Source organism: Pteropus alecto, unplaced genomic scaffold (assembly GCF_000325575.1).
Source record: "Pteropus alecto unplaced genomic scaffold, ASM32557v1 scaffold287, whole genome shotgun sequence".
Classification (NCBI taxonomy): domain Eukaryota; kingdom Metazoa; phylum Chordata; class Mammalia; order Chiroptera; family Pteropodidae; genus Pteropus; species Pteropus alecto.
In genome coordinates this window covers 1,258,710-1,279,910 of record NW_006439718.1, presented here as the reverse complement: position 1 = coordinate 1,279,910, position 21,201 = coordinate 1,258,710, and the positions used below count along the sequence as shown (strand labels likewise).

The following is a 21,201-nucleotide window of genomic DNA, read 5'->3' as shown; positions in this document are numbered from 1 at the left end:
TGATGTACCTCATAGTGCTAGGCACACAGGAAGAGGTGCAGAATGAGCCTAGCCCCTATGTCCCTTTCCTGTTACAGACTAGGAACTGGGGAGCAACCCTGAATGTCGGCCCCAATCTCAGTGTGCATGGGAAAGGTAACCAGGGGCTCAAAAAAGGAAAAGGATTTAGAAGTTATTGGAAGTAGAAGGTGGGATATGGGGGGAAGTGAGGAAGGGTGGGGTCCTGCAACAGAAGTGGGAGGGGCGGAGAATCCAAATGCCTGTGTGATGGGAAGGGAAATTGTGCGTACATCGTCAGGAGAGTTTTGAGGCCACAATACCACCAAAGAAGTGAAGGGGCAAATGTCTGCAGCTGAGAGAGTTTGACTTGGCTTTCTGCCAGATTCCTCTAACACTCTACTTAGTAAGCTAAGAGTGGTGGGTCTGATATCAGGTTTGGGAAGCTCATGGACCAGTGCAGCTGGCTCATCAGTCTTGTTCTCACTTGCAGACAGGCTGACCCCAGAAAAGCCATTAGCTTACCTTCCTGTAGGATGTGGCCTATTACTCAACAAATAAAACCCACAAAGGCATTTTGAAAAACATGCTGCCTACTCTTAAGGGGTGGAGAGTGGACATATATGGAGCACTAGAAACAGCCAAACAGTTCCCTTGTTGTATCTCACTTAAAACTTACTAGCCACTGATCCGAAGAAACTGAGACTCAGTTATTTAACACTGCCAGTTAGAAAGTTCTAGAGCCAGGACTTTGTCCCAGGTCTGCCTGACTCTATTACACATGCCTTTTTTTTTTTTTTAATCACTCTTCCTTGAGTCAGCATAGTGATAATTATACCTTTATTTTGGACACAACTCTGCCTTAGACTTGGGCCTGAACCACTGAGCTCCAAGGTGAACAGCCTGGGCTGGCCAGGAGCAACCCACGGCTCTCAGCTTTCTCTGCAGTTAGCAAATGTCTTACACAAAAACCAGCTATCTCGCCTCAGGTGGTTCAGGAAATCCTTCCTCACTGCTGGTAACAGCTGACTTCACACGGGCTGTGACTTAATTAACACAGTACTTTATTTCAGCTCCTTATTAAATGCAGCCGCAGCAACAACAGCACCATTGTGCATGCCCTTGATGGGGCGCTGGCTGCCTCACTCTGCCCTGCCCAGGCTGAGTCTGAGCTCAGGCCTTAGAGCAACCAGTGTTCTTACTGGGGCAGAAAGAGGGGCCTGGGCTGTGGCCCCAGCAGTGGCATGGCCTCCTGGTTGCTCGCAGATACTGGCTCCTCCAGGCAGGTGAGGTTCCTGAGAATTACAGCATCCTGGGATGCAAGCCCCTGGCCCCGGCAGCCAGGAGTCTCACACCTCCAAGGGAGTGGAGGTAACAGAGCTCATAGCCAACTAGTGCTTGGCTCACACTGCCTGCATGTATCACCTACTCATGTCACTCTACATGTAAATCATATTTTCTGGATTGTAAGAGTCTATCATTGCAATAACAAGTTTAAGCAGAAAAGCAACCACACACAATAATAGAAGTATGCATCAATTCTGAGACTGGCCCAAACTTAATAAAATTTAAATGTGAAGGGAACAAAGCACACCTGAAAACCAGGAATCAGAATATGACACATTGCAGTTCTTAGGTCCCTCATGTTGACCACATCTCTCTACATGATTCTCTGTGGGCAGGCCGCAGATCCCAAAGAAAGCTGTCCCTGCATCTCAACAGTGCATCAGCGCATACTAGGTGCACCACAAAGGCACACAACTCTCCACGTTGAATGTATTTCCATGACCAAACCATCCTTCAGAGAACTTACTCTGGCTTATTCATGTTAGTAGGCAAGAGGCAGAGTCTGCTTAATGCAGAATGCAAAAGCATGCATTTTGTTATGCCGATGCTTACATGTACACCTGGCTTGGGAACTACTGACATTTTCACTTCCCTGCTCTTCAAATAAATGAGGGGGACCCTACTGCCTGGATTCTGTACCCTCTCCACCCCTTCCCCACTCCATGATCCATGTCGGGGTTGGAAGTTTTGGGCTAATGAGAATATAGAGGCTTTTCTCCTTGTCACCAGACAAGGTAAATCAAAGGTCTCTGTTTCCTGGCCCTGCTTCCTAGGAGGCAGGATGAGACTGAGGGAAGAGCTTGAGTTCAGGATGATGCCAGAACATTCCTAAAGCGGTCTGTGAAGACTCCAGGACTCCCAAAGGAGAGCCAGGCATGGGTACAAATGTAGCCTTTGTACCCATTCCTTTGAGAGCTAAAATTCATCTTTTATTCTAAGGAAAAAGCAGAAGACTGTTGGTTCCTCTGCTGGTTCTAAATGCTTGGACCAGTTGTGACCCACTGGAAAAGCCAGTTAAAAGTAAGTGAAATAAATTCAGAAGCACACTCAGTGTAAGTCAGCAGGGTCAATATGCCACAGGTAGATTTGAACCTGGAAAAAATGGAGTCACATCAGACTTCAATATGGAAGACAAAGGCTCAAGCTAAAGGCTGTAGTTGTGCCGCCTAAAAGCATATAAAATTGGCTCTGACCATCTCACACTGGTTTAGACCATCTCAAACCAGCTGGGTCTGGTCACCAATTGACCAAACTGACTAAAATAAGCTCAAACTAGTTGTGACTAGTTTCAAAGTAGCTTTAACCCAATATCCTTCTGAGTCCGCAGCAAATCCGTTTTATCTGGCTCACACCACCTTAGAATGCTCCAACAAAGTCCAGACTATCTGAATTCATTTAAACCAGGGTGTCCAGCTTGAACGAATTAAGGACTGCTCAGATTAGATCTGGCTGATTGTAGGGGGAAGAAGAGAACCGACAATGATTGATCACTATATAGTGTCCAGTCCTGAGTTAGGGGCTTTACTCACATTTTCTCATTTAATCTCAACAGCCTGGTGAAATGTGCATAATTAACTCCCATTTCCTAGGGTAAAATAACTTGTAGAATATCTTGTATCTATTGAGTGGCAGAGCTTGGCTATAAATCTTGTGGCTGATGCTGTTTCTATTTCATTACGTTCCCTCTTTATGTGAGAGGACCCTGAGTAACAGGTAGAGATAAGCTTTAATGCATTAGACTAAGGGGCCTCTAGAACTCCCTAGATGGCAAGTTGTTACAAAATGCATCACCCTCATCATCAACAGTGATCATCGTTTCTTGTGGATTAATGAGTAACATCTGGATGTGTTTCCTGGCACAGGGTACAGCTCTGGGACCAATTGTGTTCCAAACCAAACTTACTTGAAATGCTTGTTGCCTGAGAAAGGCTCAGGGGAAGCACACTTATTATTTTTGAGTGAATTTCCAGGGAGAGGGGTTATACAATGTCTAGACAAGCTATGCTGTTAAGGAGAGAGAAGACTGCCAAGAAACAGAACATAGGAGGGTTTTTGCTCATTGGAGAAAGCACCTTGAACTTGCCTACCCATTCCTGCCCAGAACATAGGAGTTGGCATTCGTGCTGAAGAGTACAGACCCAGGCGTCGGCTTTAGTGCTGACCTTGATTCTCTGGGAGTCAAGGTCATTCAGATGACTGACCACAAAGAGTGACCTTGCGGACGAGGTCAGACCAAAAAACACGAATCCTGGGGCATTCATGTTTTTTCTTGATGAAGCTTTGCTGTCAGAACAAGTCCATATTATGTGGCCTGCTACCCACCATGATCATGCCTTCCTCTCCCTAGGACCTTTGCAAGGCCTGAATCAAATCAGGCCCTAAACTTGGGTCATGTGCTATATTTGCTGTGGAGTTGGCCAAGCCAGCTGGCTGCAGCTGGGCTACCCAATGGCCCCCCGCAGTCAAAAGCTGTATCCCTGGGGTAATCTAAGAAGCAAGATCCCAGGGATAACGTTAGAAGGGGAAGAGGAAAAAAAATTCTCTGCTGCCCATGAGGGACATTGTCCCAGCAATCCTACATGCCTTGGACACTATTGTCCACGCCGAGTCAGACTTGCTCACTTCCAGCTCATGGGAGGCCAAGCTAAACTTGAATTTCAGATAAACAACATTTTTTTTTTTAGTATAAATCATTATTTATCTGAAATTCAAATTTACATGGGTGTCCTGTAGTTTCATTTGTGAAATCTGGCAATCCTAAGCTGGCATGATGGTCTGTTAGTTTATGTGTGGGCAAGTTGATTAGTTTCTTTCTCTTGTTTAGCTGTTCATTTCAGTATTCATATATTTTGTTTGCCCTTTTAAGCCTCTCAGCTTATATTTAGGATAGCTTTATGTATTCTGATGTCACAAGTGATAGTCTTTTCACTTTTCCTTCTTCGTGTTTATTTTTATAATCTTTGACCACCTACCTTCAAGGAAATCTTCAAACCTCCTGCTTTTGCTTTTCTACTAAAACCTATTTATGTTAAATTTCTCCTCCCATATCTCTCATTTCTTATATTTTAGAGTCTTTTTTGCAGGACTGTGGAGCAGACATACAGGTATAACTGATAAAAAGCAGCCTGACTTGGCTGTGTGGACCAGAATCCTGGAGCCAGCATCAAGTGGGAATCACTGGCTGAAGACTGGATTTCTAGCATGGGGGTCCCTACCTCATCTAAGCCCAGCTCTTAGTCTGTGAGATACGGCTGTGTATGTGCAAGGGTTGGGGGAAGGGTAAGGTGGGGAGCTCACCTGCAGACAGCAGAAGGCCTGGGTGAAGGGTGGCATCCGGACCAGGTAGGAGGCAACAATGATGGCCGAGGAATAGTGAGTACAGTAGTGGCACTGGACAGTCATGTCTCCTGTAATAAAAGGACATGCTTGGGTGTTTTTCCCACCTGTCCTGGGATAGGCGGCCGATACTCAGACTATATACTGCTCAAGCACAAGCAACAACGATGAGCCCTGCTTTAGAGAGAACCTGCAGGCCAATAGAACCTTGGTGTTCTGCTCACAGAGCAGAGAAGGGGAGGCTTGCTAACTCAGGGCCATCCCAGAAAGTGAGGACATGAATTTCCTCATTTCCAGAGGGAACTGGACCACTGTTGGCAGAGGCATAAACTTCTCCATTTTTCTGCATCTGGGGTCTGGTGGAGCTGGAGCACGGAGGCAGAAGCAGCACCACGGCCAGATCATTCCAGCAGAGAATATGAGTGATGCTGCCACCTGTAGAGCATTGCGTCTGCTGTGTGCCCTCTGTCATTCTCTCCGAGTTCACATGTGAGTTGATGCTATTCATTATCTCCATCTCACAATGAAGACCAGAGCAAATCAGAGACTTGCTTATGCCAGCAGTGAGTGGCAGAGCTGGCAAGCAGCACAGTCAGCAGAGGCCTGAGCCAGCTGCTCCAAATATTTGTTTAGTCAGCTTCCTGACAGCCAGCCCCATACTCAGCCTAAAGCCCGCCCTCGTGTCCTGCAGGAGTCCTTTACATCAGAATTGTTTGGGACGTGGTTAGATATATTTGTACAAGGGCTAAAATTCAAGGTGAAACTCTAATGCACATTTGGGTTAAGATGGAAGAGGATGGTGCCAAAAAGGGCCCTGGCTGGGGCACAGCTGGTGAGATCTAATGCTCCTCTGGCCTGTGTCTGTGAAAAGGACCCAGCAATGCCCGGCAGCCGGAGGAAGAGCAAAGGACTGAGAGAGGTCATATTGATTAAACTTTAGCCTCCGGAGGAGATATCAGGGTAAGGAGGGCCTGCCCAACCCTCCCACCTCCTCCCATCTGCACCACAAGTGGGAGGCAGGGCCCTTGGCAGAGGCCATGTGGCCTCCTGGGGCTGCTTGGGATGCAGCAGGAGCCTGCTTATCCTGCCGAGAACCTCCACACACCAAAGGCAAGGACTCCGGGCCCAGTGAGCCTTCCTGAAGTGTGCTACCTCTGGTTCGTGGGGGAAGTTTTCATGGTTCATTGATGGATTTCCTTATTTTAATAGTTATATGTTTATTTCCTAGTGTTTGAGAAAACCAATACAGCTAGCATCAAATGCATGATAGAAAACTTTTTAAATTCATTAAAGTTTAAGAAGTGAATAAACCCAAAGAAAACCATTAAGGCAAAAAGAGCACAGGAGGCATGCAAATGGGCAAAATTTGTAATGGTGATATGCAGATGAACAAAGTTTGAGAATTAGATTCTAGAACCACACAAATGTAGGCTCTGCCACTTAGAGGCTATGATCTCAGACAAGTTGCTTGAACTCAGAGTTTCAGTGTCCTCTGTGAAAAGGACCATTGTACATATGAATGCAGGTTTGCCTGTGCCTAAAATATAGAAGGCACTGAACACATGTTACTTCTCTCTGCCTTTCTTGCTCCTAGATATGGAGGTATGATATCTTAGGATGATAGCTTTCAGTACCGGTTGCATGTTGGAATCACCTAGCTGCACCTCACCACAGACTTATTTAAATCAGAATTTCCAGAGATGGGGCCTGGACATCAGTATCTTTTAAAAGTTCTCCAGATGATTCTTACATACAGCCAGGGTGTAGATCACTGGATGAGGGAGTTCTGTATTCAAGTGTAACTATTTGTAGGCTAGGTGATGGCCTAAATAATCATCAGCTATGATTTTTAGGCATTCAGACGAACATTGCAGGCAAAAATCAAGCTGGGACCTACTCACCTTCAGTCTTCTCGACCTCTTTAAACCTCTGAATAAATTTCAGCTTTCTTTCCTTAGTCTGGGCTCCCATGGGCTTCGAAAGATCCCTGAAAGTCTTGGGATTCATCAAGTTCAATGTCTAGAAGGCAGATGTGCAGCTGGAATTAACTCCCCTAGACCCTCATGTGCCCCATTGAGACTTCAGGAGCCATGCTCTTTAGTTTTATGGTTCTCTTTATTGGTTTACTATCATTTCATCTGACCCCATCTGGTGATTAGCAGGCATGCTGGGGTTTTATGGCCCTGGAGCCAGTGATCCACAAAGACTTAATAGGAAGGAGATGGAAAATGAGAGGAGGGAAAGATTGAGTTCACATTGAACCTGTTTCAAGTTGACCCGAATCAGAACATGACCACCAGTTATTGAAAAGAGACTTTCCAAAGATTTCCTGTTGTCTATGAGGCACCTGGCACTGCCCTCCTGGAGCAGTTTGCTTCAAAAGTTCAGGGTCCTTGTTTAGAATCAAACTGATTTTCAAGGAAGTGAGAAGTCATCTGTTTGTGAAGGAAAGGAGAGGGACAGCCTCATAACTCTGGAGGCCCACTCCCTTCTGCACTATGAAGACATGTAACCACACTCCTCCCTCTACCCTTGAGAATATACAACAGTGAAGACCTGAAGCGTTTTCAGACCAGGTTCCCTCAATGTTTTCTTTTAGTAGAGATGTTCTGTGTGATAATGGAGGAGCCACATGTTCTCTGGATTTCCATGTCATTGCAGAAGGTATTTATACCCTGCTTCCTTTACACTAGCAGTGAATACCACAGTTTTGGGGAGTAGGGCCTGTCACCATCTCATGCCTGCAGAAGCCAGGTGGAGCAGAAAAGGAAGCAAGCTCTCTTAAGAACCCTGAGTGCTGGCACGTATGGAGATACACTCAGCTACAGCCAATTTTGCTGGGGCAGAACTGGGCTTCATATTTGCCAAATCTCCTGATTTTCCAAAAGATATTGAAAATCCAGATTTGGAGAAGAAATTTCCCGGTTTTTAAATGCGGTGAGTAACCATATCTGGGGCAAACAAAAGGGGTTGGTAAACCAGCGCTTTGTAAAATGTAAGTTAAACCTGAGAATTGCAAGTTTCAATTCTGAAATACCTCAGCTTCAGGTGATCATGACTGCAATGAGAAACAACATATGGCTGGTGAGAAAAGTTTTTCTGTGTTAAATGTCTTTAAGTGCAGATAGGAGGTCACATAAGACTGAGGCCCCCTCTCCCACATCCTGAAGGTCAGCCATTGAAGCAGCCCAAGGCAGTACTGGCCAAGCCTAGTCTGACCCAGGACCCAGCCACATTCTGCCCTTTACACACATAGCCTAACACACCTCCAGACACCCAGAACCTCAGGTCCTGCTTCATAGCCTAGTCTTCCCCGAATGAGGTCACCTTGGTCCAGCTGTGTCAGCTTTCCTCCTCCTCTCTCCACTGCCTGATGAGGTCCAGGGACAGAAGCCAAAAAAAGTGAGTTATCTGGTCTTGCCATCGGCCTCCCCTATTGCCACATGTCTCAGTCCAGATACTGGGGACAGGGCACAGACCATCATCTCAGTTACTGAAGTTGGGCCACAGAGGAGCGTTTGTTCTCCGTGTCTCCGTGTCTCTGTATTTCTCTCTTCTCTCTCTTTCCTCCCACATCCCAACATACGTGCTGATTCTAGGAACAAATTCCATGGCCCACCTCACTTGAAGGACCAGTATTGGCCCATGGAGTTATCTCAGCAGATGAGCATTAGTTGCCCTCTGAGGCAAATGTTAGCAATTGTCCTAGTCATGTTGATTATCTCACAGGTAAGAATACCTTTCCACAGGTGGGGCTGAACAGGAACCCACACAGCTGGACTCAGAAGCCTCTTCCAGGTCAAGGAACTGAGCATGGAGCAGCCTCAGCTAGGTGGACTGAACCTTGCAGCAGAGACTCTGTGTGCTGTTTAGAGTGCTCTGGTTGTCACAGGGGTTCCCCAATCCCCAGGCCACTGACTAGTACCAGGTCCATGGCCTGTTAGGAACCAGGCTGCACAGCAGAAGGTGAGTGCCAGGCAAGCGAGTGAAGCTTTATCTGTATTTGCAGCCGCTCCCCAATACTAGCATCACTGCCTCAGCTCCACCTCAGATCATTAGGCATTATATTCTCATAGGAACACTGGTCCCTGTGCCAAAAATGTTGAGGACCACTGAATTATCAGAGTCAGAAAGCCTCAGAATGCCTGCATAGCATGGATGCATGTGAACACCATACCTGTGAGGTGTAGTCGGCCAGGACCCACGGGAACACTGGATACTGCATGTAGTCATTGTAGGTCCTCCCGGCCAGGGTGTTGAGGTGCATGAGATACTCGAAATTGCTGATATCCCTTTTCTACCAGAAGAGACAAATTGGAAATAAACCAAACACATTTTGCATCTTCCTGAGGGCCACTAGGGTGTACCTCTTAGCCCTCTGCAGGAGACCCTCACTGTGTAGGTGAGAGTAGGCAATACACACTTCCGTTGTTACTTGTGCACTTTGTGCATGAGCCAGGCTACCTCAGGGAGGCCACACTCATTCCAATATGAACTGAAGCAAATAGAGTCTGGAAGCAAAGCTGGCCAGAAAGTATATATATAGCTCAGCAGCCCACAGCCAAGGATAAAGCACTCGTTTGTGTTAACTGTTAGATGTGATACTCAAAATTTAGTTAAAATAAAAGCACAAATGCTGTGGGTAAATTTACTGATGACCTTGTTATGATTTTAAAAAATAAGCTGGGAGGACTTTACAGTCACAGAGAAAGAGGCCTTCCCCAGTAGACTGAATGACCTGTCCTCCTCTGAGACTTCAGGAACTTTCTTCTCCCTGTCCCTTCCTTTGAGAAGACACTCACTCTTAGGGTCTTCAGTTGTACAGTCATGGATGGAGACAGGGAATGCATCTAGGAAAAGTTCACCAAGGCCAGCTAGTGAATGAACAGTCCAGTACAGTCCCATATCATCTCTGATGCGGGACAGCATGCTATGGTCTCTCCTTTCCTTGGCCTGCTCCCGAGTGACCAAGAGTTACTTTTTGTTGCTATGTGATCTCTAAGACTAGCCCTCTTGGAGTCCCTTCCTTTCACTGAGAGCCCTAGGCTGAAAGTCAACTCATCCCATCTGGGAGCCACAGTGAATGCCTGTGTCCTCCTGAGTTATGACCATTTATATATATGTATACACCTTCAATGATGGAGCATTGCGTGCACCTGGGGCATGTGTACGTGTGCGCGCGCACACACACACACACACACACACACACACTACCCAGCTCTGACTCCAAGACTCAAGAATTACCTTTAATCACCGAGATTTTTTCATTAAATTATTTGGGACATTTTGGTAAATTAAAAATAAACAAACAAACAAACAAACAAAAACAAGATCCCTCCTGACACTTCCACATGCTTTCTTTTTCCATCTCTGGGACCTCAACTATTTTCTGATTTGCATTTCCAAAGAGTTTCCTCAGACTCAGAGTCCTGAGGGGGTCACTGTACCTGCCACCTCTGCAGCATCATCTTATCAGAGCCAGGGTATCTCCTGTAGGACAGAAAATAAAGGCAGTGACCAAATATTTCAAGGCATGAGCAAGCGAAAAGGTGGGACTTTCTGGGGCTTTGTGGGGCCAGGGCATCCAGAAGACTCACAGATTCCCAGGACACATGGTAGCTCTCCCAGACACAAGATTATTATCCGAGCTCTTCTTGCCCCTACCCCACCCTATTGGAGGTTAGGTTCTTGCAGTCACTGTCACACTTATGTGATGCCAGAATATGCTGCTGCCTTAAGGGAGGCCTGTGGAGAGTCCCAGGGACATCCGGAAGCAGGCTCAGGGGCCTCATACCCCACACGAATTTCTCACAGATACATCTTGGCCTTCTTTGTCCTTGTGAATATAATATATGTGAATATATTTACATACATGTATTATATATGTATATAGTTAAAAATGCAAACAATTGGAAGGCCATCAATATAAAATAAGTTTCCAAACTACTGCTCTCACTAAAGAAATATCTACAGTTAAGTTTTCAGAAAAGTTTTTCCAATATTCCTGTCCATATCAATACATAGTTTTTGGATTTTTTTTTTTAATTGATGATAAATGGGATTTCCTCATCCACGCAGGACTCCATCCTGCTTCACAGGCTAACAGCATGGCATTCACTTCTCCAGCAGCAGGACACCACTGTATAAGTGGATCAGAACTATGTAAAATGGCCCTTGTGGTGGCTTTGTTTCCACAAATCATGTTTCCATGACCACCTTCAGACATAAATCTCTGGATACTTCATGAGTGTCTCCATGAGATAAATTTCTGGCAGAGATACCACTGGGCTAAAAAGTCTGAGCATTTTCAAGTTTGCTACATATTGCCAAATTGACCTCTTACAAAGCTGTACTTATTTAGGTTTCTACAAAGACAATTAAGAAATACAAACTGAACTAAAGGAAAAACACCTTTGACTACTCTGGCAGGGACGATTTAGAAGTGTACCAAGATGCAGTGTTGGGGAGGATGTGGGGAAGGGACCCCCTCCATATGAAGTGTTCCCAATGCTCAGTGGAAATTTGAAGAGGCCAGTTCCTTGGCCTCTGTGGTGTCCCTTAGCAACTTTTCCAGTTCTGTTTCTTTCCCTTGTCTTCTTGAGACTCTCTTTCTGTTCTCAAGACCGGGTCTTTGCTCAGATGTTCTACCAAACCAAAACAAATCATGTCTCCTCTTTTTAACCATGCCCTCTGCCTCAGTGCTGTTCAGGGGCCCACAGACCTACCTACATGCTTTCTATGTTCCACCCACATAGACTGGGCCAGGATCCTTCAGGCCTCTGCCTAACAAGTCCTGGCTGCCCAAATGGCCCAGCAGAAGCAGCACCTCATCTCCCATCACAGCACTGCTGTCATATCATCTGTCCCAGGGTCTCCATCCTCCTCATTCAATTCTTTCCTTGGCAGATTTTCTACAAACAGAAAGCAACTCCCAGACTGGGATTCACCTCTTCCCCGCAATAGATAAATTATCTATTTGGTCTGTTTTATCCAAGCAAATGTCAATAAATAAAGGCAAAACATGGTTAATTTTTTTTGCTTTAGTTTGCAAAGACTCAAGTGAAGATTTGGTTCTCCCTTTCTGTGAGCCTGCCACCTACCCCGTTCTGGAAGGCAGGCCACTTTGAGGGCTGTAAACAAGGGCAGAACTGAGGCTGGAGACCGTGGAGTTTTCCCCCTTGAAAAGGATGTGAAGCGAGCCTTCCTGAGGATGTGGAGTTGAGCTACAAGGATGTGGAGTTCATATACCAAATACCAATTTCTTATCTTGCTACTTCATTTTAGATGTTTGACAGAGGAGTGGAACTAGAGGGGTAAAATATGCCTGTTAGAGTCCAGGAAATGAGAGACAGCCTCTGTCATTTTGCCTTTCAGAAAGGGTTCTAGAATTTTACCTGTGATCTTTTGTGACACTGTACCAGGTAGAATGGTGTGCAAAAGATAAAGGCATTTCACCATCCCATTCCTCATTTCATCGGCTATGAGCTCCAAGGAAGATCCATCTTTTTGTTACCATCAGAAAGGATGTCATTACCAGCAGTGCCAGCACACTAACTAAAGGTGAGCTCAATTTTTTAGTTAAAAAAAAATCATATTAATCTGAAGGCGATCACAGAACTTTTGGAATGGTCTATGTAGATTTCATAAATGTCTGGTAATTAAAGCATTTAAGAGTTGACAAACTACATTGTGCCATCAATATAATGGAAGTTTTAGATTAAATAAGGTGCCAGAGATGACTCCTGATTTTCCAAAGCCCTCTGAGGGCTGGGGGAGGCAGCATGGGAAAGAGCACTGGTTTGGGAGTCAATAGAATCTGGGTCCAAATCCTGTCCCCACCACTTGACCACTCTGAATTGCTGTCACCTCATCCTTCGAACACAGCTGACCATATCTGTAACACCAGCATGATGGGAGTGCAAGTGCGATCATGGGTCTAGAAAGGCCAACACAGGCTTCCTCAGTGGGCATAGTTCTAGCAGATGTTGATGCTGTTCCAGAGCAGGGTCGATTCTTTCCTACTCTGAGTGGAAGAAGAGTGTGGTGTAAGAGTGAAGACTGACTTCTGGTCAAGACTTGCCGAGTATCTTTCTGTATGATCTTAGAATAATTGTGCCACCTATCAATCAGATCACCTGCTCCGTCAATCCAATAGACAACAAGTGTGAGGAGCTCCTCAGGCTTTGCTATGGAGTCTATAGGACAGGAGTTCAGCCCAAAGGGGACCTAAGATGGAGTCAAGAAGAACGGAAGAACTCAGGGAGGACTGGGGAGGCTACTCTGCCTAACCTGAAGGTGGCCTAGCATGGTGGGCCCAGAGGACAGCTAATCAACCCCACTCCCACCCCAAGACAGGTCTCTAAGCTCCTCTGGATGACTTCCAAAGATGAGAACACTATCTTCAATCAGAATTTTGCGAGTAGTCAACAACTACATTGGGTTCAAATCCTTACTTATTTTGAGGGGTGGGGTGATTTTTATCCATGCTGCTTCATTTTAATCAATTCTATGTCCTTCAACTCCTAGAAGTGCTTTAGAAGCTCAAGTAATGTTGTTACATGGCCTCGGGGCCCTCCTTACGCCAGTGCCCTTGGTTTGCCTCATCATCTTGTTGCCTACTCCACCCCCTTGGACCAGCTCCACCTGACTCACAAGTCCAATCCGCCATGAGCCTCGCCCCCAGAGTGAGCCAGAGGCATGGGCTAGCAAATCACCTCCTCCCTAGAGAGGCTGGCAAAGAAGCCTGAAGGGACCTTCAGAGGATGGGCTAGGCCAGGCCAAAGGATCTCTGCCAAGGGACTCAGCTGGTTGGAGGTCATACCCTCTTAGCCCAGGAAGGGATGGCATCTGAGGTCTCTGCCCATGCTCCTCCTTACCGCTGGGGCTAGGGGGCTAGGGCTAATCCTTAGGCACTGAGAAAACAACCATAGGCATCCAAAGAGGGCCTACGGGAGAACTGTGGCTCCTGAGCTAAAGTGGACATATTTGAAAATTCTGCCTCCTCTCCAAATTCTCTTGTGTGTGTTCTGTTTTTGAGACAGCTATGAGCACATGGTGAAGTGAATTAGTGAGGGACTGAGAGAGGTCAAGAAAATATAAAGCACAATGAGAAGAAAAAGTCACTCATCTAGGCAAACTAGAAACGTGATTGCTAGTGGGGTTTGGGCTCTGCCCCAAAACAAGGCAAATATCTGCTGGCTTCTTGCCCAGCTTTTCACCTGCATGAGGCTCCAGTTTAGGTTCCAGATTGTGTTGAATGATGCTGGGGAGGCAGTCTGTGGCATAAGCAGAGTTTTCCATGAGAAACCAAGAGACTGGCCGCAGAAACACACTTTCTCTCCTTTTTTCTTCTCCTCAGAAGCAAATTCACGTTAGCCTAGTTTTTAGATCTAGGTCATAGGTCAATAGAAATCTATAAAGAGACAGACATTTTTGCAAACTAGAAATTTTCCCCTATATTAACAGGATATTGATTTGACCCCTTCTGTTACAACTTCCTGACTTTGTTCATTTCTCTAACATGTAGAAATCTTGCATACAGCTCTAGACATAATAACAATAATTGTCTAATGCATTACAGATTGCAAAGACTTTTTGCCTGTTGCCTAATTTTCACAAAGCCATTCTCTCCATTTACAGATGAAGAAATGGAAGCATGGGGTGAGGGAGTGAGGTATAGACTAGGAAGTTTGCACTAGCTGGCTGGAGCCACCCCAAGGTCTGGCGCAGAGCAGATTCCCAAGAACTCCCAACACATTGGGCTGTGCAGAGCACCTGCAGGGACCAAACCTTGACCCAGGGCCCTAACTCCAAAGAAAATCTCCTTCCTCTGAAGAGGAAAAGAAAACAAAAGCAAACGAAAAGCAACAACAACAAAAATCTTAGTTCTGGCTAGATTAGAAGGCAGATAGATACCTGACAAACTAGTATTTTATGTATATTGAGCATTAGAAAGGTAATTAAATTACTATTACACACCTAGGCCATAAACATAGTGCTGAACATGTTTTGAAAGTCTGGAAAGTTATGCAACATGAAGTTACCTCCAGATGCTGAAATTGAGTGGCTTTAATTTTATAAGGTTTTACATATCTGCATTTTAAAATGTATTTATCTTGTGTGTTTTCTTACTTAAAATATTGATTTTATTTTTGCTTATCTGTATTTTATGATTTTCATATTATTTATTTTCTAATTTAAATTATGCACTTTTATGAATATTCTAATTAGAAATACCCTAAGTAGTAGGATTCCAGGTAATTTAAAATTTTCTACTTATCATTTGGTAATTATTTTAAATCCATTTATTGTTTAAATTAAATGGCCTACTTTAGTTTTGGATTAAACAAAATAGTAGTGGGAAAGCCTGTACATAATTGTTTTATGTACTTAAAATTCATGAATTTAAATTTTTATTATTAACTGTATTTCAAATTTAATGATTTACTATATTTTTATTTTTAAATTAAAACTATTCTGTTTTGCTTTTTTGTACTTTCCAAAATTTTTGCTACTTGAATTAATTTTGCATTTCAAATTATTTGCTAATTATTTTATTTATTTCCTATTTCTATCTGAGTAGTGCAATTTAGAGTATTTTTAATATTAATTTGTATAGATGCATTTCTAATTTTTCTACAATATTATTATTTGCATAATTTTAATATTTATCCTTTTTTGCCAATTTTCTCAATTTCTAGAAGTTTAATTTAAAGAAAGAAATCTGAACAAAAAGACTATACAGGCACAAATATATTAATTACAGCCTTATTCATGGTAGTGCCAAATTGAAAATAACGGAGAAAGCAAAGTCCATCAAATTCAATATTACACATTCATTCAATATAGATTTAAGAAACTACATGTCAGCATTGACATAATATTGATAGAGAAAATTGCAAGAAATAATTAAATTCAATTAAACAGATAAAAGAGCGTTCTCAAAAACCAAAGACCAGAAAAAATATTTGGACAAATTACAAGGAAGTAGAAGATATCTCATGGAACTCAGTGCTATAGAAGTAAGATATTTGTTTCTTAAAAGAGGCAAACATGGCTTTTTTCTCGGTTAGCAACGGCCACTTCTGGCTGTCTCTGTGGAAAGCCGCTCTGTCTTCTATCCTCCTACTGCGTGCAGGAATCTTGCCACACAGAGGAAACTAGCCTGCTGGGAAGTTTGGGTACCCTGGAGACCCTTTCAGCCACTGTGTTCTTTCACCTTGCAGGCTGGCATTAAGACTATGCTAATTAACTCCAGGCGAGTCTCCTGTTGCCTGGTGACAAAGTTTCACAGTTGAGGAGGAAGAACTGGGACTGTCAGGGTAAGTTTTTCTCTGGTTGTGGCCTGGCATTTATAGATTAACTTTGCCAAACAACCACTTCAAACTCTGCTTTTTCTCTATCCTCCTTTGAGTAAGCAACTTTGGAAACGCTGGTTCTCTTGAGTATGCTTTATTTACAAACCCAGACATGAGCTAATTCATTATTTAGAGAGGAGGAAGCTGGCCCTGAGACCTGGGTAGAAAGGGCAGCTAGCTGAAGACCCAGTGGTTATTCTCAGGTGCCTGGCTGTGGGCAGGCTTGGAACGGGTCCGGTGCAAGTCTGTGGGGCCTTGAGGTCACCTCTAATTCTTTTTATAAAGTCTGAGCCTCCTTGAGCATTTTGTGGCTCCATAGCAGGTAGAGACTAGCATTTGAACTGCTTCTTCCCTATGGCCATTTACCCCTCTAAGGAAACTGCAGTATGGATACTGGTCCACTCAGGAGGCTCCAGCCTGGAAAGGTAACTTCAGCAGACTTTACTTGATTACTGCTAACTATGGTGGGCTTTGGAGCACAATCTGCCTTTTAAATACAAGCTATCCTGAACACTGGAACTGGGTCTTGCAAAGAGAGACTCTTTATGGAACACAGTAGTAACACAGGCCTCATGTCCCTATTTCCATGACAGATATAATGAGAAAAGATATGTGTGATTTTTGACCAGCTATTTGGCGTCTCTGAGCCTATATTGCCAAATCTGTCCAGTGGAGATAAAAATTAATATATTAGCTGGTTATGAGAATTACTTATAATGCCTGTAAAGTGACTGGCCTATAGTAGGTGACCAATAAAATCCATACACAGTCTGAAGGCAGGAACCTAATTTTAATGTGTTAAAAATTATGTAGTATCATTGCTTTGCAAAGAGTCTGGTGCATAGTAGGTTCTCAATACATTTAAGACCTATGTGGCTATTATGTGAATCAAATACTGAATACTAGCTCTTGTGTGATGAAATTGGGAGTCAGAAAGGTTAGGAAACATGTGCAAAGTCACACTTCTAGAGAAAGACAGAGCCGTGACTGGTCTCCAAGCTGGTGTGCTCATGTCTTCTGGGTCTGAGCCTCAGCCTGGAAGGGAGCAGAGAGGTTAAGACAGCCACTGTCTGCTCTGCAGAGCACTTGAGCCTTCATGGTTGTCTAGAGACTGATTTTTAGGACCTGGTGTGTCATGACTCCAGCTTCCTTTAGGGGCTCCAAGGATCTCCCACAGCTGCCCAATGCTTTTTGGCTGGCAATGCTGAGGAGAGGCAAGGGTGACCATGTTCTTCCCTCCACCCATCATCTGGGTGATGGGAGAGTCAAAGCTAGATATTTCTTCGTCCCTAGTTTCTCTAGAACACAAGGTGTACAACTCTCCAAATGGGTATGATGGCCTACCCTCCTGCATGATCCATTGCCAGCTTTCAGTTCATTGCCAAATTGATTCATTACCAGTTTTCAATTTTCAAGCTCTCTACCAGTCTCTCATAACAGAACTCATCCCAAACCCCAGAGCCGAGTCTGATAACACACACGTGCTTTCTTTTTGGTGAAGAATGAGCCTTAAGAATGGGGCTTGACCTAGACTAGGATGAAAGTTCCCATAGAATCTGGCTCAGTTCAGGCTAGAGGCCAGAAAGCATGATGAGTCATGAGCTTCCCTGTCAGCCCAGAGAGCCAAATTTATCACAAATGTTGCAAAGTCAAACTTTTATGGAAAAGCCAAATGGCAGTTAAGCCCACAGACAAGGAAACTGAGCTAATACCGGCTCTGCTTGACTAGCATGTGACTCTGACAAGGGACATACTCTGGAGGCTCAGTGCTTTATCTGTAGAGTGAACTGGATGGATTAAATGAGATAATGCATATAACACACTTCGACATAAAGTTAGTGCTCAATACAAAAGAGTGAGAATATATAGAAAACACCAGACCCACTAGAAATTTTAGCCTGCTCCTGTACTTTGTCTGACCCACATATGCAATCCAGAAGACTGTTCTGTCAATTCTGCTTCAGCTACATATCCTGAATATTTACTGTCCTCCTGTGTCTATCCCACCCCTTTAGTACACACCACCTTCCTTTCCTGCCTGCAACCAGCCTGTCTTCATTTACTCTCCCTTATTTATCTCTGTTGACTTCCCAGCAGCCAGGATAACACTTCTAAACTTTCATCCAATTCTCTGCCCTCATCTTCTACCCAGTCCTCGCAGCACCTGCTCCCCCACATGTCCTTAAACACCTCAAGCTCCTCCCTACTGCGAGGATTTTTCACTTGGTACGAATCTTTCTGAGATGTTCTTCCCCAAATCTTCCCATGTGGCCTCTTCTTAGTATTCAAGTTTCAGCTCACACGTCACCTCAGAGAGGACTTCCCCTACCATCTCAGTTTAAATTAGCTCCCTTGTCCCAATACCCTTTTCTTGACCCTTGGCGTTTCCTTTCACATCATCAAGTTTTATTTTTTGCAGAGCAGTTATACCAACTGAAGTGATCTTTTGGTTTGTTTTACTTTTTATTGCTTTATTTGCTTTCTCCTAAAATAGGAGTATCATGAGAAATACAATGTCTGTTCGTTCACTGCATATCTTCTGACCTGACCTATAAAATGACTCAAATACAAATTGTTCAATTGGGAGAGAGGAGAGGGGAGGTAGATAAGGTAAAAAGGGTCAAATATGTGGTGACAGAAAGAAATTTAACTTTAGGCAGTGAACACACAATGCATTATATATATGTATATGTATATATATGTTTATATGTGTGTGTGTGTGTGTGTGTGTGTGTGTGTGTATATATATGTGTATATATATATATCTTACTATTGAATAGTACACCTGAAACTTTGGATTTCATTAACGAATGTCACCATAACAAAAAATTAATTTAAAAAAAGTTGTTGAATGAATGCGTGAATGAGCAAATGAGTAGCTTAGGCTGTGTGTGGTGAGCTTTAGAGGTTAAAAGTGGATAAAGATATAACAATATCTACAAGGTACTATCGTATTTACTTTTACTTTGTTGTCACTAATATTATTATTAAAAATTTGTGTTTAAAAAGTGACAAAGACTTTTATGCTTGGAAGTCAGCAAAGATTGTCCCACAAGTCCTACAACTGGGATTAATGACCAGTGGGGAGTGTCCTGGGGCTGCTAATTTGAGGGAAGTGGTCAGTGTGGTGCTGTTTGATGAATCTACCAGCATTATCTACCATGCTAAAGGCAGAGACTGCAGGAGCCAGATCACCATTCATACTGAGTACCCACCACACACTAGTCGTTTAACATACCTCATTTCCTCTTCATAGAGCCTGCAATTTTCTAGCCCATTTTGTAGATCAATAAACTAAGCTCATGATTAAAACCAGGCTGGCCCTAAAGCTGTGGGTGAAGCCCAGTTCTATTGGGCTCAAAACCTCCTCATTCCCCACTTCCCACATGCCTGCCTTCTATTTTTATACACAGCACTTTTATACACAACAATAGGAACAGAAAAATACTAATACATGAGCACTATCCCCATTTGGAAAACACTAAGGAGCTGCCCTGTCCTAAACAAAGTGCTGGCTGCCTTTATTGCCATAGTTCATACCATTCCTAGCAAGTTATATCTATTTGCCCAAGATATCAGAAAAGGGGTCTCTCTTATTTGTGATAGTGTTGAATGCTTCAGTAATAACTTCAAAAAAGCCTGATAAAGACTAAAGGAAGAAAGGGAACTCTGAATTAGGAAATATATCTACAGATAAAAAATTAAAGTTACAAGTCAGAGCATTTTTGAAAGGTGTCTTACATAAAGCAATAAGCATAAAACTGCCCTTTGCACACTTTCACCTAAAGCATACCTTTAAAAACTAGACCATGGTCCTTCCAATGCCCTTCACCTCTGAAGGGAGAAAATTTAGCCACTGTTCAAATAAATATCCTCCACCGCATTGCACCATATTGTGATCACCCACACATAAAAGGCTATGTGGTTTTTATATCACAGTCATCTGTGCTTAACTGGGGGTTTTCACTACAAGGAAGGGGCGTTAGCTCTCAGGCAACACCTCTGGAGAGAAACCAGAATGGCTGCGTGAGGCTGCTTACCCCTCTACTCCTCTACGCCTCTACCACCACTGTAGCACTGCCTGGCTCACAGAGGACTCAGGACAGCATGGAGCTGCCTCAGACAGCAGGACTCCCACCCCTGCTTAATCCATATGTCAGCAAACACCTCTCCAATGTTCCTCCACCTGCAATTCCCACCAGGCAAATCAGGATTTCAATTCACAATCATCACTACCACCACCATCTCATTACCATAGCTTGCCTTTACCAAGCACCTCTGATGCCTCAAGCTGCTTCTCCTATGGAATCCTCACATTGTTGCATTTTACCTGAAGAAACTGAGGCTAAGAGAAGAACCACAGCTGGTCCAAGGTTCGGAGGAAGTGGGAAGCCAGGAGTTGAACCAGGCTAGTTCACAACAAACCTCTGGCCCTCCATGTATGTGGTCCCTTCTTATGTTTGTTCAGGGAATGCTCTCTCAGATATCTCTTTTTGACCCAAATATACTCAATATTTTAAAATCTCTGTTACACACACACACACACACACATACACACATCTGTTTTAAACAGATGGGATGAGTGACTTCACAGAATTTATGTAATTGAAAACAAAGTAGAGCTGTGTGTGTGTGTGTGTGTGTGTGTGTGCGTGTGTGTAAGAATGTATGTTTGTAATTAAATGACGTCACCAAGGTATCAAGTGTAGACCAGCAGGGCAAGTGTAGACAGAGAAGAGGAGCAAGTGGCTTGGCCATGGCCCCAGTGAGCACATGGCAGAGGCAGCTTCTAACCCAGCCTGGTCCTCTCCCTTCCATGTCTGGGCTCTCTCCACTGCCCATCGTTGCCCATTCAGTGGGCTAGATTATGGGGTCAGCACATGGTAGCTTCCTGGTAGAACCCAGACCCTGTTGAGAGCACATGATTCACAGAAGAGTACCAGCCCAGTATAAACCTATGGCTGACGCCAGCCTCAGGGCTGGGTTTCTTCCTGTCTCAGGAAGAAATCAGAAAGGAGGGGGCACAACCCTGTCGTGATCACCTTGGAGGAAACATAGACACTGGCCTGCTCTCCTTGGTTTGACATGTCCTGGGGATTCTTCTCATAACAGTTATCATTTGAAAAATAAACCAGATCATGTCTGCCCATCAAATTTTTTTTTA

The 21,201-nt window shown here is 44.0% G+C and overlaps 1 protein-coding gene across 1 annotated transcript in view; it reads right to left on the bottom strand.

Moving 5' to 3' along the window:
* WDFY4 (WDFY family member 4) overlaps positions 1-21,201 on the bottom strand; it is a 265,837-nt gene that overhangs the window by 32,887 nt on the left and 211,749 nt on the right. Inside the window, exons 48-51 of the mRNA XM_025050333.1 lie at positions 10,128-10,170; positions 8,858-8,977; positions 6,582-6,699; positions 4,642-4,751 (exon numbers count right to left, since the gene is read on the bottom strand). Coding sequence (XP_024906101.1) covers positions 4,642-4,751; positions 6,582-6,699; positions 8,858-8,977; positions 10,128-10,170 — 391 coding nt within the window. The remainder of the gene's footprint in view (positions 1-4,641; positions 4,752-6,581; positions 6,700-8,857; positions 8,978-10,127; positions 10,171-21,201) is intronic.